The 26,367-nt window shown below is 37.3% G+C and overlaps 1 protein-coding gene across 3 annotated transcripts in view; it reads left to right on the top strand.

Moving 5' to 3' along the window:
• Positions 1 to 26,367, top strand: part of FCHSD2 (FCH and double SH3 domains 2) — a 303,585-nt gene that overhangs the window by 212,167 nt on the left and 65,051 nt on the right. For all 3 annotated transcript variants that reach the window (XM_060018316.1, XM_060018315.2, XM_060018314.2), the window contains exons 9-10: positions 10,497 to 10,619; positions 22,936 to 23,031. In XM_060018316.1, coding sequence (XP_059874299.1) covers positions 10,497 to 10,619; positions 22,936 to 23,031 — 219 coding nt within the window. The remainder of the gene's footprint in view (positions 1 to 10,496; positions 10,620 to 22,935; positions 23,032 to 26,367) is intronic.

Raw genomic sequence — 26,367 nt, forward strand, 5'->3', positions numbered from 1 at the left:
TCCAGTTTGAGAAAGGAGTAGATAATTTAAGGCTGATTTAAAATACAATGCATAAAAAAAAATACAATGCATAAAAAAAAAATACAATGCATAAAGCAATAGGGACTTCCCTGGCGGTGCAGTGGTTAAGACTATGTTTCCAGTGCCTCCACTGCAGGGGGCATGGGTTGGATCCTTGGTCGGAGAACTAAGATCCCACATGGCGCATAGCCAAAAGATTATAAATAAATAAATAAATAAAATACCTCTCCCTTTAGAATAAAAGACAATGCATAAAGCAATAATTATAAAACATTGATGGGCTTATATGTATAAAGATATAGCTCTATGACAAGAAGAGGGAGAGAATAGAGGTATGTAGGAGCATAGTTTTTTGTTTTTTAAAAATATATTTATTTATTTATTTGGTTGCGCTGGGTCTTAATTGCAGCAGGTGGGCTCCTGAGTTGTAGCTCAAAGGCTCCTTAGTTGCACCTTCCTGGCTCCTTAGTTGCGGCGTGCATGTGGGATCTAGTTCCCTGACCAGGGATCAAACCCCGGGCTCCCTGCATTGGGAGTGCAGAGCCTTAACCAATGCGCCACCAGGGAAGTCTCTGTAGGAGCATAGTTTTTGTATTCTGTTGAATTAAGTTTGCATTAATCCAAACATGTTTGCTTTAAATTAAGATGTTAATTGTAATCCTCAGGTGACCACTACGAAAAGAACTCAAAAAGAGCTAGTAAAAGAAACAAGGGAATTAAAATGGTACACTGTTTTACAGACCTCACAAAAAGATACTATTATTATCTCTTTCTAGATGAGGAAACTGAGGCTTAGAGTGGTTATACAGCTTAAGTACACAGCAGAATCAAGACTCAAAACCAGGTCTGTCACCAAAATCCTTTAATATAGGTCCTATAAGGGAAGTAGGTGAAATTCTTGGGTAGAACATAGAAATGTTTAGGGTTTATTATTTTAATAACCATCTTTGGTAAGTACCATACTCTCTAGACTCTATCAGATCAGGAATTTAATGCTCAAGAAGGTTCAGTGTTTCCCCAAAGTGACATTTCTAGTAAGTGGTTGAACTGGGATTTGAATGCAGGTGTACGTGGTTCAAAGCTTTCTATTGAACCATGCTGCTTTGGGGTTGCAACCTAAATTTTGAGATGGTTTTAGCACACACAACTAGATAATGCATGCTAGTAAGTAACTCAAGAGGATGACACAGACTTTTTTTTTTTTTTTAATAAATTAACTTATTTATTTTTGACTGCATTGGGTCTTTGTTGCTGCGCGCGGGCTTTTCTCTAGTTGCGGTGAGCAGGGGCCACTCTTTGTTGCGGGGCGTGGGCTTCTCATGGCAGTGGCTTCTCTTGCTGCGGAGCACAGGCTCTAGGCGTGCGGGCTTCAGTACTTGTGGCTCACAGGCTCCAGAGTGCAGGCTCAGCAGCCGTGGCGCATGGGCCTAGCTGCTCCACGACATGTGGGATCTTCCCGGACCAGGGCCCGAACCCGTGTCCCTTGCATTGGCAGGCGGGCTCTCAATCACTGCGCCACCAGGGAAGCCTGACGACACAGACTTTGTAGAAAAGCAGTATTAAATTTTCCTTTTCTGGCTTTGTAATTCACCGACAGAAAGTTTCTTACTTGTTTCCTCTTTCATAGAACTGAAGTAATTTAGTGCTTTTAAATAAAATAACCAAGTATAAAATTAGGTGATGTGTTTCTAATTTTACTTTATATCAGTTGACAAATTAAACCATCTATTAAGATATTTACAGTGATGCAAATACAGCCCAGTACTTGCTTTGATCTCTTTAAATTTGTAAAAATCTACTTTTTCTTTGCATCCTGCCTAAGTACACCTTGGAGTCTTTTCAGAAAGAAAAACAAATGTAGGCAGGCAATTATTGTTTTCTTCCATCAGCACAGGAGGACTATAGAATTTCATGGTTTAATTTTAAGACAGCTTATATTTATCATCATCTTGATATTTATATCCTTGACTTTTACCAAAGACTCTTGTAGAATACCCATTGCTGTCAGAAAAAGAAGGGTTTGCGTTTTCTAGGCTGCATTAAGGAAACTCAAGAGATTTCAGCATAACTGTGACTACAGAATCTCTGCCCTTCCTGGATCTAAATAAGGAAGCCACTGTTTAAAGTTCTTACTTTAGGGAAAATTGCATCAGATGCTTAGAAAAATGACAAATTTTCTTTCTCCTAACTCCTAGTTCATCATAATGTTCCTCTTCAAATAAGTTCTAGGAATTTATACTTTCCTGTAAAGTAAATGTTTAGTAGGACACCCTAGAATTCTAAGCTTCTGAATTTGTCTTTAGGATATCCCAATTTTTCTTTACTATTTTGAGTATTCACTACTAAGAGTTGAGTTCCAAACTCAGCTGATTTTAGAGATCAAGTTGATCAAATGAGTAAAGAGGGCAGAAGTAATATATAAGAGAATATATGGCCTACAGGTAACTCAAAAGAACATGGATGCTTGAAGGCATTCAAATTCTGATTTTTCAAAAACAGTGCTAGATTATTAAAACATATTGCTAATGAAAGTCCCCGTGGTTTCTCAGTTTAGGTATTACAGACTTCTTCCCCTAGCAATTTGTACAAATAATCAAGAACAAAGTTTGGCTGTGTTTAAAATGTACACTTGGATGAGTTACTTCCCAAATTTTTGCATAATGGAAACCACCAAGAAGCTCATACTGCCAGATAAACTCATATTTGTGTAAACCTTGAAAGAATGCTTCTCCTGCCATTTCTGAGCATATATGTGAATTCTAATGTGTCATAGATTGTGAAATTTATGGCTCTGCACACATATCTATATAGGAACTGAAGTTTGTGCACATCTGCTCATTTGAAATTGAACATACAACTACACTTAGAAAACATTCTTGTATCTTGCTCATATAAATGCTAGACAGGGCTCAGATGCATCTTCACCATGCATGTCCTTGTCAAACTATTACAGTCGTGACACTTTTATCATTTACTGTAAGCCTTAAAAAGTTTTTACCTTACTTTAAATTTATAAGAAATACATGGGGCTTCCCTGGTGGCGAGTGGTTGAGGGTCTGCCTGCTGATGCAGGGGACACGGGTTTGTGCCCCGATCTGGGAAGATCCCACATGCCGCGGAGTGGCTGGGCCCGTGAGCCATGGCCGCTGAGCCTGCGCGTCCGGAGCCTGTGCTCCGCAACGGGAGAGGCCACAACAGTGAGAGGCCCACATACCACAAAAAAAAAAAAGAAATACATGAAGCTTTTGGATTGTATTTGTGATTCAGCTTTGAAATAAAAATTGCCTACTTCAAACTTTTAGATCTGTTTAATTGAACAGAACCAGGAATAGTAAGGCAAGCTATTGACTTGTTATTACCTGCAGTTAGTGATCTTTATGAATCAAGATTTTTTCTTATAATGCAACCAAGAGAAATAATTTAGATAGTAGGGCTGATATAGGCTACAAGTATCATCCATAATGCTTTAGTAAGGAGTCTCTTAACTGCAAATAACAATGACTCAACTCAAAGTAGCTGGAGCAAAATAGGAATTTGTTGGTTCAGGTAAACAAATCACAAGTACAAGGTGATGTTTGCTCAGGAACTACCCAATCCAAGGATAGTTTCTTGCCCTCTCCTCTGCCCCCCATTCCCAGCTTTACTCTGCCAAGTTTCTCATCACTGCTTTTCCTTGTGAGTTGTTTTAAGTGTCCTGGGGGGAAGAATAGTCATTTGGTGGGAAGAATACGCCATTTTGAACTCATCTTTCAGCTTCCATCCCAGAGATGACCTAATTTAGGTCAAGTGCCAGGATCTGCCCAATAAGTTTGAGCAAAGGGCAGGGGTGTGCTGTTCTGTCTTGCATACCAGCTTGGCCAGCAAGTTTACCCCAGTGGTCAAGAGAGTAGGATCTGAGGGAGAGAGAAGGTATGCAATGTCATATATGTTCTATGTCTGGGATTCCACATAAAAAGATGCCACTACTAAAAAGGCTTGAAAACTACTGCATTAGACAGAGTTTTGTGAAATTAGTTTCTTCTCTAGCTTATACAAAATTTTACCAGTGTTACATAACATCACTAGGCTTACTTTTCCATCATGGGACTCAAGTGTGGGCTCATTCTTTTTTTTTTAACATGTGAATTCTGATTGGTGTATTATTTGTTGAATAGATATATATTGAATACTACCAGTACATCAAACCCTGCACTCAGTACAGAAGACACAGTGGTAAACAGCCAGACAAGATCCCTCCCTTCGTGGAACTTAACAAACCCAAAGCAAAGACAGACAAATAGGCATTCCCAATGCCTATTTTATGCTAAAATTTTACACTATGATTAGGAGTTATAAAGCAAAAAGACTTAATCATTCTGGATGTCCAGAATAGCTAATGATTAAGTGAAGATCTTGATAAGTAAGAGTTAGCCAAACCAAGGAGGAGAGAGTAGAGAGAAGTCAAGAAAGAAGAGCCTTTGTGAAAACCCAGAGATAAAAGAGGAATATTGGAGGAATCAAAAGATGTACATTGTAGGGATAATAGAGAAGGAAATGGGGAGCAATAAGGAAAGAAGCGAAGAGGTAAGCCATGTCCAGATCATGCAGTCACAAAGTCATAAAGGTTTTTGTTTTGTTTTGTTTGTTCTTTAGTTTAAACGTAATGAGTAGTCAGTGAACATTGTTGAGCAGTCAAGTAAAATATGCAGCTTGGAAACATCCGCCTAGCCTCAGTGTAGAAATAGGTTGGCAAGATGCAGGGCAACAGGAGATTGCTGCAGTAATCCAGATGAAACAGGATGTCTGGAGGGTAGTAGCTGTGAAGGATAGGAGGAGGGGATGGATTTGATAAATATTTAAGAAATGGAATCACCAAGATTTAGTAATTAACTAGATGTTGAGAGAAAGGCAGAGGGGAAAGTAAACCTTTACTTCCAAGTGTCCGACCTAGGCAGGTGAGTGGATAGTGGCATTACATACTAAGCTAGGAACACAAGAAGAAGAGCAGTTGGAGAAGAGAATGGTTTAGTCTGAGAGGCAGTTGGATATATAGGTGTGAAAGTCAGAGAAGGGAAATAGCGTCTGGTCAAAATTTAAGTCAGTCTGAATAATTACATGATATATTTTCATCAGAGTAAAGCTGACACAATTAAGATAAAGTAAATGCTTGATTCTCTCTAATTTACTCTCAAAATATTTCTTCAGTGCCTTCCCTCTCATATAATTGGGGCCTGCTTTTGTACCTTCCACCCCTCTCAGTTCAGTTCATTTCAGTAAGTATTTATTGCAGGCTTTCTCTGCCAAGATTAAAGTAGGGATATAGGCAGAAACAAGTGTTGCTGCCCTCAAGGAATTAATGGTGTATTGGGGAAATCAGATACATATATAAATGTTTTCAGTATGCAATTTAGAATTGCATATTGGTGGGAGGGACAACTGTATGCAGAGCAATAGGAGATTGCAGCAATAATCCACATGAGACAGTTACTAAGTACTATGGTAGACAACGGTAAGTACTCTGTGTGATAAGTACTGTGATGGAAGCATTTGTAAAAAGCATTTTCAAGCTCTTTCCTTTGGTTCCCAGTATTTAATTCTGTTTCAGGGAACTACTTCTTTTTAATTATTGGCTTTTTATCAAAATCCATATATGCACTCTACCTTCTAATCACAAACCAGGTTGAGACAGTGTTAGCCAGAATTGCTTTGAACTTCATCTCTCGGCATCATCACTGGTTCAAACAATTGCAGTTAACTTGAGGCAGGGGGCTGGAGCCAATCATAGGGTAATCATCCACTTCCTGTGTTTTGAATTCCAGCCATTTCTTAATTTTTGTACCTCCTGCATTAACTTTATGAACACTAGCAATAATACACCTAGGCCAGAAGACCTCCAGCTCTCTTATTCTTATCAACCAGAAAAATTGGTACATGGGCAGGTTAATGAACACTGCAACCCTATAAAGGTAATAATTAAAATCTGGGGTATTCTGGGTGTGAATATGATGATATGATGAAAGAAATATTTTAAGATTAATCTCTGTGTGCTATAAGAGGCTCCCAGTCACTTGGCCCACTTCCCACCTAATGTAAATTCATTAAGCCTCATTTGGGTCCCTGAAGCCAAGAAAAGCCTTTACTGTATTTGGTACATGATGACTAATGGTACATTTTTCTCTTAACTGGAATATGGTGGGAATAGCTTGCCTGTGAGCTAACTAATTCAGTGCATTTTTGTTGCTGTATTGAACTCTAGAGTAAAACGTTCATTTATTCTATAAATATTTTTGAGAATCTGCTATTTGCCAGGCACTGTGCCTGAATAAGACTTAATCCATGACTTGCAATAATACCCATGCAACATACAAAAGATTGTGGAAGCACTAAGGAGGAACTGGTTGAGTCATCTTTGTAAAGCATTTGGAACATAGTGAGCCATTAGTAAATATTAGTTGCCTGTGTTAGCCATCATTATTACTATTTGAGTGTGTAATAAGAAGGGAAGGACATTCCAGGCCAAGAGAATAACTTAATTGGAAACATGATAGTAAATGTCATTTTCCAGAATGACTTGGTGTGGTTGGGATGTGAGTACAGTGCAGACAACAGTGGTAAGAGATGGTGCTAACGAGAGGTAGTTTGGGACTGGATTATAAAGGCCTTTAGATACCAGCTGAAGAATTTTGACTTTTCAAAATATACAGTGGGAGTTTAAAAAAAATTTTTTTTTGTAGCATCACTTTTTCTTTCTAATATGATATCCAGATTTTCTTTTTACATTTTTTATGGAAAATTTCCCGTATACAACAAAGTAAAAATAGTAGTATAATGACCCCCATGTATTCATTACCCAGCTTTAATAATTATCAATATGTGGCCAATCCATTAAAGATTTTTAAGCAAGGCAAAAAAGGAGACTAACATTGGGCCACTTCCATTACGTTAGTTGATCTTCATAGTGTCCCGTGGAGTATGTGGTATTCCCACTTTCCCTATTTATAGACGAGAAAACCATCAAAATGATGAAGTAAAAGTTCTGAGATTCTAACCCGTATCCAACTTATTTCAGAACTCAAGTTCTCTCCCATGCTGCCTTTATAATTCTGAAGTAGAGCATGATTCTCAATTGAAAATAGATGCTGATCTGCCTACTTCACATATTGGTGCTCTTGACCCTATTCAGGATGGTGGACTTCTCTGCCTCCAGCCACTGTGCTTCTACAGGGTCACCAGGGTCTAAGTCTACATAAATATTCAATCTAATCAGCTAAAATGACTGTTTAGTCCAGTGGTTGTCAAAGTATGGTCCCCAGACCAGCAGCAAGTTGTTAGAAAATACAGATTCTCAGGCTCCACCCCCAACCTACTCAATTAGAAACTCTGCGGGCTGGAGCTCATGATGGCTATATTGCTGTTTGCTATGTTTAAATAAAATGTTCCAAGGTTTCGTGCAAACACAAGGTCATATGACCATCGACCAAGAGCATTCTAAGGCACAACCTCATATCAGAAGTAGCTATATGTTCATTTTCTAACAAGTTAATGAAAAGCATGTCCTAAGGTAGGAATTGTTATTCAGACTTAACACCAGCAGTCTCTCTGGGGATGTTGCATAACCTCATGGAAAGGAATCTTAAGGAATTTGTGCTGCCTATATTTACAGTGCTTGATGGTGCCATCTAGTGGTTTAAGCACTATAGAACGTGCAGATTTATTAATGCTTTGGGGACAGAATTTGTATATTTTTTAAAAGTCAATTTTATAGTGAATTTTTTTTTTAATGTTTATTTATTTATTGGCTGTGTTGGGACTTAGTTGCAGCGCGTGGGCTCTAGAGGGCCCAGCTTAGTTGCCCCTCAGCATGTGGGATCTTAGTTCCCCAAACAGGGATCGAACCCGCGTCCCCTGCACTGGAAGGCGAATTCTTAACCACTGGACCACCAGGGAAGTCCCTATAGTGAATGTTTAATGAAAGTAGGATATATAATTTCCTTACTATAAAACCTCCATTGAGGATTCTTAGATATGACACCAAAACACAAACAACAAAAGAAAAAAATAGCTAAATTAGACCTCAACAAAATTAAAACTTTTGTGCATGAAAGGACACTATTGAGGGACTTCCCTGGTGGTCCAGTGGCTAAAACTCTGCGCTCCCAATGCAGGGGGCCTGGGATTGATCCCTGGTCAGGGAACTAGATCTCACATACCACAACTAAAGATCCCGCATGCTGCAACTAAAGATACCACATGCTGCAGTGAAGAGCCCGTGTGCTGCAGCTAAGACCCGGTGCAGCCAAATAAATAAATGAGTAAATTTTTTTTTAAAAAAAGGACACTATTAATAAAGTAAAAATGTAGCCCACAAAATGGAAGACTATATTTGAAAATCATATATCTTATAAGATATATGTATCCAAATATATAAATAGTATTCAAATATATAAAGAACTCTTACAACTCAACAACAAAAAGAAAAACAACCCAATTTACAAATGAGTGTAGGACTTGAGTAGACATCTCTTCAAAGAAAATATACAAATGGCCAATAAGCACATGAAAAATCCCTCAACATCATTAGTCATTAGAGAAATGCAAATCAAAACCACAGTGAGATACCACTAGGACAGCTTGAATAATTAAAAAATGAAAAACGGAAAATAAGTATTGATGAGGTTGTGGAGAAATTGGAACCTTTATATGTTACTGGTGGAGATGTAAAATGGTGCAGCCACTGTGGAAAACAGATTGTTAGTTCCTCAAATAGTTAGACACAGAATTACCAGAGGACCCAACAGTTCCACTACTAGGTATATACCCAAGAGAATTGGAAAATCCATAATAGCCAAAAAGTGGAAACAATCCAAATGTCCACCAACTAATGAATGAATAAACAAAATGTGGCATATCCATACCATGCAGTATTGTTTAGCCATAAAATGTACTAATACATTGATGAACCTTGAAAACATGCTAAATGACAGAGGCAGGCACAAAAGACCACATATCATATGATTCCATTTATATGAAATGTCCAGAATAAGCAAATTCATAGAATTAGAAAGTAGAGGGGCTTCCCTGGTGGCACAGAGGTTAAGAATCCTCCTGCCAATGCAGAGGACACGGGTTTAAGCCCTGGTCTGGGAGATCCCACATGCCGCAGAGCAACTAAGCCCGTGCACCACAACTCCTGAGCCTGTGCTCTAGAGCCCGTGAACCACAACTACTGAAGCCCACATGCCTAGAGCCTGTGCTCTGCAACAAGAGAAGCCACCTCAATGAGAAGCCAATGCACCACAACGAAGAGTAGCCCCCGCTTGCTGCAACTAGAGAAAACCTGCGCACAGCAATGAAGACCCAACGCAGCCCCCAAAATTAATTAATTAATTAATTTTAAAAAAAGAAAGTGGTTTAGTGGTTGCCAGAGGCAGGGAGAAAGGTAGGAATGGGTGCAGCCACTTAATGGGTATGGGATTTCTTTTGGAGGTGATGCAAATGCCCTGTAATTAGATAGTAGTGATGGTTGCACAACATTGTGAGTGTACTAAAAGCCACTGAATTGTACACTTTGAAATAGTTAAAATGGTGACTTTTATGGTATGCGAATTTTACCTCAATTTTTAAGAAGATCTTTGTTAATTTGTAAGACTGCAGAACCTTTATTATTATTACTATTGATATATTTTCCTATAGCTGTTGCTAGTATGTATGTATGTATTCTATTCTACTTTGTTAGCCTAAAATTATTCAATATATTCTTTTCCATCTACACAGTTTCCACAGTTTTTATTTTGGTGGCTATGCATATTTTAGTCTGTGTATATCATAACTTAATGTATCTCAAATGTTTAGTGGTTTTCTCTTCTTTTTTTTCAATTTCAAAGAATTCTGCTCTAAATGCTTAAATAAGTAAGAATGTTTAAAACTCTTTGTAGACTTTGCATTGTTGTTGCTTCCCCAAAACAGGATTTCTGAGTCATTTTTTTATTTTTACTATTTCTATTGTGTTTTTTTTCTGACTGCTCTATAGTAAGAATATATTAATTTAGAATCTTACCAATAATGGATGAGGAAAAATGGAGGAGATTAATGTTTATTGAATGTCTGTTCTGTTCCAGGCACTGTGTCTGGATCCTTTACATCCATTATTTCATTTAACTCCCACGCCTACTCTTATAGAGTGACTACAGAAGTTGACATAACTAATAAGCAGATGAACAAATATCAGAAATGAAGCATTTTGCCTCGCAAGTGTTATCCTGTCCCCACAACTTTACCAATATTGGGGTTTACCTTTTTTAGTTCCTATTTATTAGAGAAATTCATGTTTTCCCAAGTGATTGTTTAAGGTTTATATTTATTCTTACATAACGATCTATATCTTTTATTAATTTTTTATTAATAGATTTTAAACTGAACTTACCTTTTAAACAATAGGCATTGTGTGTCAAAGCTTTATCATAATTTTTTTGCTTTTGTTTACTCCTCTTTTACAGGCTCTTGATGGAAATGTATATGACCACCTCAAGGATTATTTAATAGCCTTCAGCCGGACGGAGCTAGAGACATGCCAAGCTGTGCAGAACACATTCCAGTTTTTATTAGAAACCTCCAGCAAGGCGAGTTACCTTTAGTGCAATATGTGATGTTATCCATTTTAGAATCTAAAATGTTTTTTGCATACAAACAAAATGAAGGTACCAATGACATTAGAAGAATGCTTTAAAGGACAAATTTCCTGGAAACGCTATTTCTTCTAACAAAATTGGAGCGTGTATTGTTCTCCTTGATGAAGGTCAAAAAAGTCTATTGCCATGTATGTTGCTCTTGAGAAGAATGGTTTAAAGAGCTTTTATCTTTCACTCAAATGAATTTTAAATACACTCAGTTTGTAAAACAACAAGGTCATGTGTCAGTGCGAAGAATAATAAAGGGGCACAAAAAGGAAAATTAGCATTTTATAATTGATAAAGAAATTAATGTTATAATATCTTGTTTTTAAAAATTAACCTTGCCTTCTATATGCTGTCATTCTTTGATAATAATCTTTTCATTCAAAAGTGTTGACATCCATCAACTTTGCTGGCCTGTCACACTGTTTACATAGAAAATAAATGAAATCGTTTTTCTTTAGGATCTGACAGATTAAAATTTTTTGCAGTAGAGAAACTGCCCTTTGGAAGATAAATTGTTCCTGCGATTAATAAATCTTATTTTCTTTCTGATAAATTAAGTGCATAATAAATGTTTCCTGACTGAATGAATACATTTATTAAAATATATTCATTTTATAACTGCTATTTTAAAAGATCCAGTTCAATTCTCCTTTTTGGCAGGAGGAGCAGGAACTAGCTAATACCTTAGAAAGTTGTTTGGAAAGGAATCAGGGTCTCCATCTCACAAGACAGTGTCCAAAGACAGGAAAGAAAAGGGACACAGACTTTTCTTCCTGAACGTCTCCATGTGTATTTATTCTTATTTTCAGTGTACCATAGCTCCAATTCTATTTTTAGAAAAACATTTAAAATGTTAAGTTGATATGGGAATACAAATATCACTAGTCTGGTGCTTTGAAATCCTGTCATATTTTTGTATTCTTATATTTTCACCCCCCAGAATTCAATAAAAGATATAAAAGGATGGATGTATAGAAAGGATAAATGGATGAATAGATGGATAGTTAAGTGAAAGAAAATGTAGAAAAATAATAATTGAAGAATCTAGGTAGTGGGTATATAGGTGTTTCTGTACAATTCTTTTTATTTTAACGTGTGTACATTTGACATCTTCCATGAGAGAATGTTGCAGGGAAAAGTCTATAAAAACATCTTGGTTTTGTTCCTTTTATGGAGAGGTTGATTTTTGACTAGTAATCAGATTGTTTATATTTATTGGTCCATTCAGATTTTCTGTTTCTTTTTAGTACATTTTGGTAACTTACACTTTCCTAGATGAATTGTCCATTTCATTTATCAAATTTGATGTCATAAATTTGCATATAAAGTTGTTTGCCTCTGTAGTTGTCTCCCTTTTCATTTCTAATATTGTTTGTGCTTTCTCTCTTACTTCGATTAGACTTACCAGTCTATTTTATTAATGTTTTCCAAGAGCCAGCTCTTCTTCTACTTCTCAATGTTATTGTTTCCTATCTCCTTAATTTCTGCCTTTATATTCATTATTTCTTTCTACTTTACTACAACTTATATTTTTATTCTTTTTCAGGCTTTTTTTCTATTAGGTTCTATATTTTCAGTCTTTCTTGTTTCCAAGTAAATCCACTTGAACCTAAAAAATTTCTCTTTCTGCTTTAATTGCAGTCTATGATATGTTTGTAGGGCTTTTTTATTGTTTCTGCATTCCACCCCCCCACCCCCGCCCCTGTCATTAACCCATGAATTATTTAAAAGTGAGTTTTTCCAGTTTCCATTCAATGGGGGGAGTATGTAATAGGGTGGCATTTTTCATTTCTAATTTTATCAGAGAGACTGTCCCCAGACAGAATTCCTTGAAATCTCTTTTTCCAAGAATAAGTTAAGTTTGAATACACTACCTTTAGTTTATAAAACAGGTAAACATATAGTCTTTAAAATGTGCTAATATTTTATACAGCAGTTAACAATTTTCTAGGAGTTTTTAGCACATCCTCTGAGGTTGGTATTATCATGCTCATTTCATAGAGAGGAAAACAGACCCAGGAAGTTTATGTGGCTCGCCTGAGGTCACACACTCACACATAGTGTTTTCCATGCTCTACTACTATCTATGTTATCTCTTTAGCTTATATTATTTTCATAGAAAGTGAATTAAAAATGAATCAACTGATTTGGACACATAAAGAGATAAGCTTTTATTTTCCACTACATTCACTCATATGAGTATCTTACTCCCAGGGATGAGGAATAAATGAGATGCTCTTCTGTTTAGATTGAAAGTGGTAGTAATAAAACTTTTGTAAGAATGATGTAACTAGGAGTTGTGCCCTTTTGTTCCTAGTACCAGAAGAGCTCATACCTGTAAGTTTTATGCCACGTGTTTTTCTGTTACAAAGAGCTTGTTATGTTGCTCTTGTTATACTGCTAAAAGCAACCTAGTGATCTAATAACCCAAAAAGAAGTTTGAAACTCTTTTGGTTTTTATTCTACACCATTACTAGCTTGTCTTTTTTTTTTTTGCCGGGGGTGGGGGGGCGGAATTCATTTTTTTCCACATATCTAAATTGTAACTGTACATGTTCTCAAAGATATTTTGGAGGTAATCCATAGTGACACATTGTAAATTTTACGATGCCCTCTATATCTTTTATCCCCTAAAGGGAAACAGCTGGCCCTAGGAACTTTTGTTTAATTTTAATTATTTATGAAGCTTGCTTTTCTTCTTAATATTTTATGAAATGCTTTCTACATGTAACTGAAGCAGATGTTGTCAGAGATATTTTCTCTGGCATAGTTAATTCTAAAAGTAGTTCTTCTGGCCTTACAGTTTGTTTATGTGTGCTTGCTTTCTGTCTGCATAAGGGAATTCCTACCAATTAATAATGTAGATCTTTTAACAATTCAAAAATAACAATGTTATTCTATATTTCTTTGGAAATTAAATTGTCTAGTATTGTCATTCTTAATACCTTGAAGACTTACCAAAAAAGTAAAGTTAATAATATGAAGGGGAAAAATCACATGATCATCTCAAAGGACACAGGAAAAGCATTTGACAGAATTCAACACTCTTTTATTATAAAAATGCTCAGCAGATTAAGAATAGAAGGGAACTTCCTGAACATGGTAAAGGGCATTTTTTTAAAACCTACATCACATATCACACTCAATGGTGAAAGACTGAAAGCTTTCCCCACCTAAGATCAGGAACAAGACAAGGATGCCCACTTTTCACCACTAATATTCACCATTGTACTGGAAGTCCTGGTCAGAGCAATTAGGCAAGAAATAGAAATAGGAGGCACCAAATCAGAAAGAAAGAAGTAAAATTATCTATATTTGCACATGACATGATTATAGAAAATCCTATAGATTCCACAAAAGTCCTAGAGCTAGTAAATGAATTCAGCAGAAGTTGCAAATACAAAATCAAAACACAAAAATCTGTTGTTTCCATAATACTCCATCAATGAATGAACTGAAAGAAAATTAAGAAAATAATTCTAACTACAATACCATTTGAAGAATAACTACTTAGAAGTAAATTTATCCAAAACGTGAAAAACTTGTACATTGAAAACTACAAAACATTGCTGAAATTAAAGAAGACCTAAATAAATGGAAATAATAAATGTTTATGGATTGGAAGATTTCATATCACTAATATTTCAGTATTCCCCAGGGACTTCCCTGGTGGTCCAGTGGGTAAGATTCCATGCTCCCAATGCAGGGGGTCCGGGTTCCATCCTTGATTGGGGAGCTGGATCCCTCATGCATGCTGCAACGAAGATGCTGCGTGCCGCAACTAAGACCTGGCTCAGCCTAAAAAAATAAATAAATATTTAAAAATATATATATTTCAATATTCCCCAAAGCAATCTAATCAAGATAGTATGGTAGTAGTATAAGGATAGACGTGTAGACCAGTAAGAATTGAGAGTCCAGAAATAAACTCAAACATCTGTGGCTAATTGATTTCGACAAGGTTGTCAAGGCCATTTGATAGAGAAGGAATAGTCTCTCCAATAAGAGGTGCTAAAACAACATGATAACCACATGCAAAAGAATAAAGTTAAAACCCTTCCTCACTCCATATATAAAAATTAACTCAAAATGAGTCAACAACCTAAAACTATAAAATTGTAGAAGAGAACAGAGGTAAACCTTTATTGGTTTTGCCAGTGTATTCTTAGATTTAACATGAAAGCTCAAGCAATAAAAGAAAAGATAGATAACTGAACTTCATCAAATTAAAAGTTTTTGTGCATCAAAGAACATTATCAAGAATGTGAAAAAGACAGTCCATAGAACGGGAGAAAATATTTATAAATCATGTGTCTGATAGGAATTTAATAATCAGAATATATAAATAACTTTTACAACTCAACACATAAAAGACAAATGACCAATTTGTCTTCAAATGACCAATTTGACTTCAAATGACCAATTTGACCAATTTGACTTCAATAGACATTTTTCCCATGAAAATGTACACATGAAAAGATCCTCAGCACTGTTAGTCATTAGAGAAATGCAAATCAAAACCACAGTGAAATACCACTTCCCACCTGGTAGGATAACTTTAGTATTTAAAAACAAACACACACACAATAGCAAGTGTTGGCAAGGATGTGGAGAAATTAGAACCCTCGTACAGCGTTTGTAGGAATGTAAAATGGTGCAGCCACTGTGGAAGACAGTTCGATAGTTCCTCAAAAAGTAAGACACATGCAGGGGACACGGGTTTGTGCCCCGGTCCGGGAGGATCCCACATGCCGCGGAGCAGCTAGGCCCGTGGGCCATGGCTGCTGAGCCTGCACATCCAGAGTCTGTGCTCCGCAACAGGAGAGGCCACAACAGTGAGAGGCCCGCGTACCACAAAAAAAATAATAAGACACAGAGTTACCATATGACTCAGCACTTCCACTTTAAGAGAATTGAAAAAAAGTGTTTAGGGCTTCCCTGGTGGCGCAGTGGTTAAGAATCTGCCTGCCAATGCAAGGGACATGGGTTCGAGCCCTGGCCTGGGAAGATCCCACATGCCATGGAGCAACTAAGCCCATGTGCTACAACTACTGAGCCTGAGCTCTAGAGCCTGCAGGCCACAACTACTGAGCCCACGTGCCACAACTACTGAAGCCTGCGCGCCTAGAGCCCGTGCTCCACAACGAGAAGCTACGACGATGAGAAGCCTGCACCCTGCAATGAAGAGTAGCCCCCACTCACCACAGCTAAAGAAAGCTTGTATACAGCAACGAAGACCCAACACAGCCAAAAATAAATAATTAAATTTATTTTTTTTAAAAAGTGTTTAAACAAAACTTTGTACAGAAATGTTCACAGCAGTGTTATTCATAATAGCCAATAATTGTAAACACCCTAAGTGTCGATCAACTGATGATTAGATAAATAAAATACAGTATATCCATACAATGGAATATTATTTGTTCATAAAAAGGAATGAAGTACTGATACATCATACAACATGTGTCCCACAGAATAAAACACATAAATAGATATTACCATATTAAAAGACGTTTGTATGGGCTTCCCTGGTGGTGCAGTGCTTGAGAATCTGCCTGCCAGTGCAGGGGGCACGGGAACGAGCCCTGGTCTGGGAAGATCCCACATGCCGTGGAGCAACTAGGCCCATGAGCCACAACTACTGAGCCTGCGCGTCTGGAGCTTGTGCTTCGCAACAAGAGAGGCCACGACAGTGAGAGGCCCGTGCACCGCGATGAAGAGTGGCCCCCGCTAGCCGCAACTAGAGAAAGCCCACGCACAGAAACGAAGACCCAACACAGCCACAAATAAATAAATAAATAAATAAAAGATGTTTTTATGGCCTAGGTTGTGTCCCCCTAAAATTCATATGTTGAAGTCCTAACCTCTGGTTCCTCAGACTGTGACTGTTTTTGGGTATAGGGCCTTAAAAGAGGTTATTAAGGTAAAATGAGGTCATATGGACAAGCTCTAATCTAGCATGACTGGTGTCCTTATAAGAGGAGGTTAGAACACAAACAGGCACAGAGGGAAGACCATATGAAGACACTAGGGAAAGATGACCATCTACAAGCCAAGGAAAGAGGCCCTCAGAAGAAACCAACCCTGCCAACACCTTGATCTTGGACTTCTAGCCTCCAGAACTGTGAGGAAACAAGTTTATGTTGTTTAAGCCACCTCATCTGTGATACTTTGTTATGGCAGCCCTAGGAAACTAATACAGACGCTTATACTCACTATTAATCAAAGAAATGGAAATTCAAATCACCGTGAGATTCTATTCTATACTTATGAGATTGACAAAAACAGACAGGAATGACTGTTGGTGAGAATATGGATTAACAGAAACTCTTACACTGCCCCGAAGGGTACAGATTGATACATCCAATATAAAAACATTTGACATTATCTAGTCAATTTAAAGATGCACTTAGCTTATGACCCAGCAGTTCTACTGCTCGGAATATAACCTAGAGAAACTCTGGCACATGGGTACCAGGAGACTTTTGAAAGAATGTTCATAGCAACTTCCTTTATAAGACTAGAAAAAGCTAGAAATAACCCAGCTGTCCACTGACAGTAAGATGAATAATGGAATACAAGATAGCAATAAAAATGGAAGTTCTGGGGCTTCCCTGGTGGCGCAGTGGTTGAGAGTCCACCTGCCGATGCAGGGGACACGGGTTCGTGCCCCGGTCCGGGAAGATCCCACATGCCGCGGAGCGGCTGGGCCCGTGAGCCATGGCCGCTGAGCCTGCGTGTCTGGAACCTGTGCTCCACAACAGGAGAGGCCACAACAGTGAGAGGCCCACGTACTGCAAAAAAAAAAAAAAAAAAAGGAAGCTCTGTAGGCACATGCATTAATATGGATGAGACTCACAAATGTAATATTGAGCAAAAAGCAAATTGCACAACAAGGACCTACAGTATAGCACGGGGAACTATACTCAGTATTTGTAGTAACCTATAATGGAAAAGAATCTGAAAAAGAATATGTGTGTGTTTGTGCATGTGTGTGTATGGCTAAATCACTTTGCTTTACACTTGAAATTAACACAACATTGTAAATTAGCTGTACTTCAATTTTAAAAAAAAAGCAACTTGCAAAAGAATACACACACTAAGATGCCATTTATGCAGTGTTCAAAAATATCCAAGAAAACAGTATCATTTTGAGATACATCATATGTAGTAACACTATTAAAAGGAAAAAAGAAAAGAGGAGCTTGGTAAAATTCAGTAGAGTGGTTACATCTAGAGCAGCATGCATTTGCAGAGGGGCAGATATTCCCCAGGGGAGTAAAAATTGCTTCTGGCTTTTGAGGGGTGGTTTGCAAAAAAATGTTAGATATTACAGCATTCCATAATACATAAACATATATACAGTATATTTGTGGTATTAAAGTTTAATCAAAGAGGGAGATTAGGGAAAAAATGTCTTAAAAGGGACCCTGGATTGGGGAGTGGGAGTGATAACACTTAAAAAACATTTAAAAAAAAAAAAAACAGGTTGAGGAACATTCCTTTCGAAGGAACGTGGGAATGCAATAAGGAGAGGTTATATAGATTTTGACAGTAATAGTAATGTTTTATTTAATCTCAGTGATGGATACAGAGGTGTTCTTTAACAACTGTTTATTGAATGCTACTTTAGACAGAGTCACTGTGCTAGTTGCTGAAGGATGCATCAGTAATGAGATTTAAGGCCTGACCTCAGTTGTCACAGGGAATGACAGAAGGGAGCAGGAAGGGACTGGAGGGAAAGATTACAAAGGGGATGAGGAAACTTCTGAGAGTGAGGGATAAGTTCATTATCTTGATTGTGGTGATATTTTTACAGGTGTATAGGTAAGTTAAGACTTATCAAAGTATACACTTTAAATATGTACAGTTTATTGTATGTCACTTATACTTCAGTAACAGATTTACAGAGAGAGAGATTGGACATATATCCCAGAGAAAATGAAAATTTATTTTCACACAGAAACTTGGACACAAATGCTTTATTCATAATAGCCAAAAACTGGAAACTGCTTAAATGACCTTCAGTGAGTGAGGGATCAAACACATGGTGGTACTTCCATACTATGGAATACTACTCAGCAATAAAAAGGAGTGAACTGTTGATACATGCAACAACTTGGATGAACTTATAGGAAATTATGCTGAGTGAAAGTGGAAATCTCAAAAAGATATATGGTGAGACTTCCCTGGTGTTCCAGTGGTTAAGACTCGGTGCTTCCACTGCAGGGGGCATGGGTTCAATCCCTGGTCAGGGAACTAAGATCCCTCATGCCGTGCCACATGGCCAAAAAAGAAAAGATACATGCTGCATGATTCCATTATGTAACATTTGTGAAATAACATATTTATAGAAATAGAGAACAGATTAGCAATTGCCAGGAATTAGGGATGAAGAAAGTAGAGGGAGCTATTATGGAGTAGCACAAGGGAGTCATGTGGTGATGGTTCAGTTAAGTATCTTGATTGTGATAGTGGTTACATGAAGTTATACATATGATAAAATTGTATAGACCTCTACACATACACCACCCCAAAATGAGTGCATATATAACTGGTGAAATCTAAATAAGCTTTATGCTTTGTACCAGTGTCGATTTCCTGGTTTTGATATATACTATATTTATGCAAGACAGCGACATTGGGAGGTGCACAGGATCTCTTTGCAACTTCCTTTCAAAATGAATTGTTCAAGACAGAAGACCAGTAACTAACCCAGTACCTCTAGTGTACAGATCTTGTTTTCTGTGTAGTTTCTCCTACTCACTTAAAAAAAATAATAATAAAAGTAAATAAATAAAAACAGTGCTTCTTGGGAAAACAGCACTGATTCTAGATCTGGGACATGACATATTTAAGGTAAATGTTAAATAATTTGTTGTAATGGAAGGCAAGGAAACTGTCAAAACTATCAAAAACTACTAGTCCCATCTCAAAGGGACTCAGGATGTGATCTTGCTAGCCAAAGATGGGATAATTTTAGCATCAATAATGATAATAACAACAGTAGATTAAAACACATCAAATATTTTAAAATCCATGACTTCATAATAATAATTTACTAAAGCTATAATTGGTCATTCTTTGGAGGTTGCTAGGGAAACAGCTGAATTTGAAAACTAGATAATAAAGGGAAGAGGAAATGTTTATCCTGCCTTATACAAAATGTACCTCAAGGTAACTAAATAATTGACTTGGAAAGTTTTTCTTATGGAAGTATTCCAGCTAATAAATGAAAAAGGAATGATAGAATTCCTTGAAAAAGTGATAGAAAAAATAGAAAAATCTCTAGTTTTTGTAACCCCTAATATGTTTAGGCATTTATCATCATAGGTCTGTTCGATTAGTTTCCTAGGCTGCTGTACAAATTACCATAAACTGGATGGCGTAAAATGACCGAAATTTATTCCCTCTGAGTTCTGGAGGCCAAAAGTCAGAAATGAAAGTGTCAGCAAGGCTGCACTCCCTCCAAAGGCTTCAGAGGATAATCAGTTTCTTACCTCTTCCAGCTTCTCATAGCTTGAGACATTTTTTGGTTTGTGGTCACATTACTCCAATCTCTGCCTCTGGTCTCATTGGCTCCTCTTCTGTCTGTGTTTTCTTCTGTCTGCCTTTTATAATGACATCACTTATCATTAGATTAAGGGCCCAACCATAGAATCCAGAATGACTTCCTAATCTCAAAATCCTTAACAATTACATCTGCAAAGGGCCTTTTTCCAAATGAGGTAACATTCACAAGTTCCAGGGATTAGGACATGGACATCTCTTTTGGGGGGCCACCATTCATTCAGCCCACTACAACGGTTAATATCAAAAAGAGACGAGTCAGAGGCAAGCCTCTTCATAGAAGTAAACACCACCTTGTCAAAAAATAAAAATAAAACAAAAACCTAAACGCAAAGAAGCATCAACTTACAGGACGCACAAGAAACAGAATACTGCGAGGATGGAGTCAACAAAACTCAGACTGGGAAACTCTACAAAACAAAAACTCAGTTTCTTCAACAAATTGCAGGGGGGTGGGGGTAAGGGAGTTGAAGGAAGAAACCTATATATGAAAACAAACCTAAGCAACATCATCCATTTGCACTGTGGGAACCTTACTGTGATCCCAATTTGTAAAACTTTTTAAAATATGGAACAGAAATTTGAACATTTACTGGTTGTTTTATAATATTTTTTGTAAATTTTAATATGAATATATTTTTTAAAGTCTTTGTCTTTTAGACATTACACTGAAATATTTATAGATGAAATGATATGTCTAGGATGTGCTTCAATATAATTGGGGTGGAGGAGGAGCAGGTAAGTTTATAGATGAAACAAGAATTTGTGTTTTTGGAAGTTGGGTGGTAGGTACATGGGGATACATTATTCTGTTCTCTCTACTTTGAAATGTTCCGTAACAAAAAATTAAAAATTTAAAAAGGTTGATACTTCCCCCTTGAAAGAAAGAAAAAGAGGAAAGAAAGAAAGAAAAGGAAGTTTGGTTTGTGGTGCTTGAGAGGATAGGTTTAGCAACTAGAAGGATGATCCTCTTAGCTTTTTTCTGCATGGTGACTAGTGAGGCTGTGTCTCAGGGCTGTGTCAAGAGCTTTCACAGGGGACTTCCCTGGTGGTGCAGTCCTGTGTTCGATCCCTGGTCCTGGAAGATCCCACATGCTGTGGAGCAACTAAGCTACAACTACTGAAGCCCACGCACCCTAGAGCCCGCGTGCTGCAACTACTGAAGCCTGCGGGCCTAGAGCCCATGCTCCGCAGCAAGAGAAACTACCTCAATGAGAAGCCCACACACCGCAACGAAGAGTAGACTCTCTCCACAACTAGAGAAAGTCCGCGCGCAGCAACGAAGAAACAACACAACCAACCAACCAACCAACCAATAAGTAAATAAATAAATAAATAAATTTAAAAAGAATAAAAAAGAGCTTTCACAGCTACTCTAGCTTAAAACTGGAATCCAGGAAAAGAAAAAAACACATTTCCCTTTGAGAATATGCTTATTCAGCCAGCCTTTCATGAGCATATTTTTTCAACCACTCCTTCCTCCATCCCACCCCTTCAGTCTGGATTAAATAGCACCATCTTTTGTGCTCTCCTAGTACCTTCTACATACTTTGATAAGGCATTTTAATTGTGTAATCTGTTTAGTTCTCCCAGTTTCTAGATTATAAATTCCTCGAAGATATTAACTTTGTTTATTCATATTTATTCCTCTGTGTATTCCCCCTCTCTGCTGCATTTAACATTAGGCCTGGTAAGCTCTCTCAGTAAATGATTGTTGAATGGGGGTGGGAGGTGCAGAGGAGCAATAGAGAATTGGGTTGTGCTGGTAAATAAAATGCAGAATATACCTCCTACTTTCTCCACCTCCTGAATGAATTCTTTTCCCAGGACTACTAACGTATAGCCACAGAGCTGCTTTAAACTTTTCTTTCTTCTGCCCATCCTCTGGCAGAGGTGCTAATGAGCTGTAATATACTACAAATGAAAGAAGAGTTAAGGGTAAGCAGTGTAGCAAAATAGAAAATGGGTTTCTGCACAATCACATGTTGCTGATTTCCACTCTTTCCCAGAGTATATAATACAATGAATTCTTTTTAGATGACTGTCTTTCTGTGCTATTTGTTTTGTTACTTTATGTGTATTAGAATTCCCCTTCTTTATAAATTACTTTCTAGTCTGTCTTCTTGGTATGCTTTAAGATGGTAATTAGAATATAGCCTCCTTAAAAGGTGGCAAGAAGTACTGGAAAAATACTATTTTGTGTTACGTATAAGGTTATTTGGCAGTTTCCTAGTAGATGGCAATCTCCATAAAGCAAACTTTAAGAGGCCTACAAAACTTTAGAACTGAGAGAGACCTGACAAACTAATGTGCTTCCCTATTTGCACCCCCCACCCCCGACACGCCCCCACACCCCCACACCCCCACCCAATGTTCAAAAGAATAACATTTTGTGTAATAGCCATCTTTTTGTAGTCTTAAAGTAGTGCATATTGTCTAGTCCCCAAATCTGGGCTAGTTTCTAAACTAGTACTTTCCATGCTTAGATTCTTGAGAAAATGGGGCACAAGGATGACAACTATTATCTAAAATGAAAAAAAAAATTGTAATTATAATTTCTTTTTGACCACGTAGTACTGGATGATTGCTCATTTTTGGAAAACAGCAGAATAAAGCTTAAACTTTAAAACACAATTATTGAACATTTTAACCTTATTAAAGACTTAAAGATATTTTATTTTCTCTTTAGGTGGTACGAGACTATAATCTTCAGCTGTTTTTACAAGAGAATGCTGTATTTCACAAACCCCAGCCCTTCCAGTTCCAGCCTTGTGACAGTGATACTGTAAGGGAATTCCAGATTTTCATTTCATTTGTCTTTAAGCTATGTTTGTTCTTAAATAACTACTATCCTTGGAATAGACAGACAAAAACTGAGTGTATCTCAATATTATAACAAAACTGTGAGGCTGCAGAGAAACTGTGACATTTCTTCTTTCTAAAATGTGACTAACACGCCCAGTATCTTTATGCTAACAACTTTCTGCTTAATAGGGTTAAATCATAAAACAAGTTACTGGAAATCTGAAAACTGAACTGAGGGAAAAAGAAAAAAATACTCAATAAATTTTTTTCAATTCAAATGTAAATTACATACTTTCTATTCATGAAATTCTTCACATGCATACCCTTCCAAAGAAACCAGTGGTTAAGTTTTAACCAGAATAGAATTAATAAATAGAATAATGAATATATGCATACAAATATTTTTGCTGGTTTTATTAAAAATTATAGACCCTTTATAATTCCTTTCAGATTTCTTAGAATGTTAAAGTATTAACACAAATGCCAAATTGGCAGTGTTTAAAAAACAATCATTAATCATACATTTTTATCCTTGAGTTTAATCTATGAAAAATGATAGCCATTTTTTAATTAAAGAAAAAGAACCAGAATACTAATTTAATGACATTTTTTAAAAGGTATTTAACTTCTGCAAGTTGAGAAAGCACATGTTGGCATATCTAGCACGTTCTCTCAATGCAGGCAAACCAAGAGGGAAGTCAAGTTGTATTGGTAAAGTCTGTTGGTAAACCTAGAATCAAAACCAGGGGAGTTTATGATATCAGAGTTTAATGGTATCAGTTTAATAGAAACCTTTGCTGGAGATATCTTCATTACTTTTCCTACTAAATTTTAAGTAGCCCTGTTAGTGGCTATATAAAGAAATGTAGGAAATCAGCATTTCCCTCTAGATTTATTAACCCTTGCCCTTTATAGTAGCGCCTTTTTTTATCGACCAGCTTTTGCTGAATGACTCGGAGACATTGTCCTGAGGATACAGGGTATGGACAAGTTTGCCAAGCTTGACTTAAAATTATGACTAATTTGAGATTATTTTATCTTTGCCCATTTTCCTCAGGAAAATCAGAATAATAGTGACTCTCATCTCACTCATCCAAAGCCCAATGACAACCTGAAATCCTTCATTGTTTCTGAACACTGTGCTAAATGTTCTTAGCTGTGTGTCCCTGTTTGCCTTAAAATTCTAACTCTATGCTGTTTTCTGTCCTTGTGCAATCTGTACTGGGCAGAGTTTAAAAGCTGCCCAGCTGGTGGATATTGAGCTCTCCCCTGTCAGTGCTCTGAGAATGACCATAGCTGAGGTATATGGGGGTGTGGGTCAAGGGTGGGAGGGATGGGGGGTGTGGGTTTGCATGCTGATGAAGGGTGGGACCTGGTATTGGAATGAAAGTTATAAATATATGTGTAAGGGGCTACTGAATGCATAAGCTGGGGCTTTCCGTTTTTCCCTTATAAATTAGGGATTTCTTTTCCTCTTTATAGTGAAAAGATTGAGCTTTTCATTTGTCATCTTGTCTGAAGCACCTTAGTTTTCCTCAGCAGGAGTGCTGGAAAGAACCTTAGAGCTAACTTGCCTTTGTTAAAGAGGAAACTGAAGCCTAGAAAGGACGAGAGACTTGTCCAGAGTCATACAGTGAATTAATGACACATTAATGTCTTGATTGCAGTTTAATGTTCTTTCCACATGCTACTCTGTTTTCTAAGAAGAAATGTTCAGCACTTGGGGAGCAGTTAATTTTTTCATAATGGAAAAAGATAAATGCTCACACATTTGTAAAAATCATCCCAGATTGTCAACCACTGAAAAAGTCTTTAGAATAATCATTTTGAAAATGTTTTTACCTGTAAAATTTGTTGTATGTACTTTTTGTTTTGTTGTAGATTAAGTATTCTTACTGCTCACAAAGAGTAAAATCCCAAATAATTGTTTTTACTCAGTATGGACTAGTACTGTTCTTTCATATGAGAATGGAACCATTGTTTACTTGCTTTTCTGGTTTCCTCTTGGAAAAGCCTGTCACGGAGAGTGCCAGTCAGTGCCCCATTAACTTACTCCTCCTGCCGGGGAAATGCAGGGCATGTAGGAAGCACTAATTGCCACTATCTTCTGTCGTATTTCTGAAATTGCTATTGTTACTATCCTATTTTGGAGCATATTTTAATTCAACAGACACTGAGTCCCTACTGCATCTGAGTGCCAGTCATTCAGATAGAAGCTGAGGATAGCTATTACATGTTAAGAGCCTGGACTAGATGAGCTCACTGACATGTACACAAATAAGTAAAATATAATGAGGCAAGTGCTGTATATGTTAGAGTGCTCCTGCTGTCCATTGATGGATACAGTTAATGCATCCTGATGTAGTATAATTTTTTTTTTGCGGCACGCAGGCCTCTCACTGTTGTGGCCTCTCCCGTTGCAGAGCACAGGCTCCGGACGCGCAGGCTCAGTGGCCATGGCTCACGGGCCCAGCCGCTCTGCGGCATGTGGGATCTTCCCGGACCGGGGCACGAACCCATGTCCCCTGCATCGGCAGGCGGACTCTCAACCACTGCGCCACCAGGGAAGCCCTGATGTAGTATAATCTTTTTACAAATTTTTTGAGGCATATTTACATATCATATAATTCACCCATTTCAAGTATATTATTCACTGATTTTTAGTAAATTGACCAAATTTTACAACCATCATCACAAGTAAGTTTTAGAACATTTTCATGACCCCAGTAAGATCCCTCATGTCCGTTTACTGTTAATCCCTATTCCCATCCCCTGCCCAGGCAACCTCTAGTCTATTTTCTTTCTCTATAAGTTTCCGTTTTCTAGAAATTTCGTGTAAATTGAATCATACAATATGTGGTCTCTTATGTCTTGCTTCTTTCACCTAGCATGTTTTTGAGGTTCATCTATGTCTTAGAATGTATCAGTAGTTTGTACCTTTTTAATTACTGAATAGTGTTATGAATATACCACATTTTGTTTATCTGTTCATCAGTGATAGACACTTAGGTTGTTACCCACTTTTGGCTATTATCAATAATGCCGATATTAACATTTGTGTACAAGTCTTTGTATGAATATGTTTTCAATACTCTTGAGTTGCTGAGTCTTATGGTAAATTTGTTTCACTTTTTAAGAAATTGACAAACTATTACAAAGTGGCTACCATTTTGTGTTTCTACTACCATTGTATATGGGTTCTTGTTTCTCCACATCTTCACTTCCATTTGTTATTGTCTCTCTATCTCTTTGCTTATAGCCATCCTAGAGGATGTAAAATAGTATCTCATTGTGGTTTTGATTTGCATTAACCTAA

The sequence above is a fragment of the Delphinus delphis genome, chromosome 8, assembly GCF_949987515.2.
Source record: "Delphinus delphis chromosome 8, mDelDel1.2, whole genome shotgun sequence".
Classification (NCBI taxonomy): domain Eukaryota; kingdom Metazoa; phylum Chordata; class Mammalia; order Artiodactyla; family Delphinidae; genus Delphinus; species Delphinus delphis.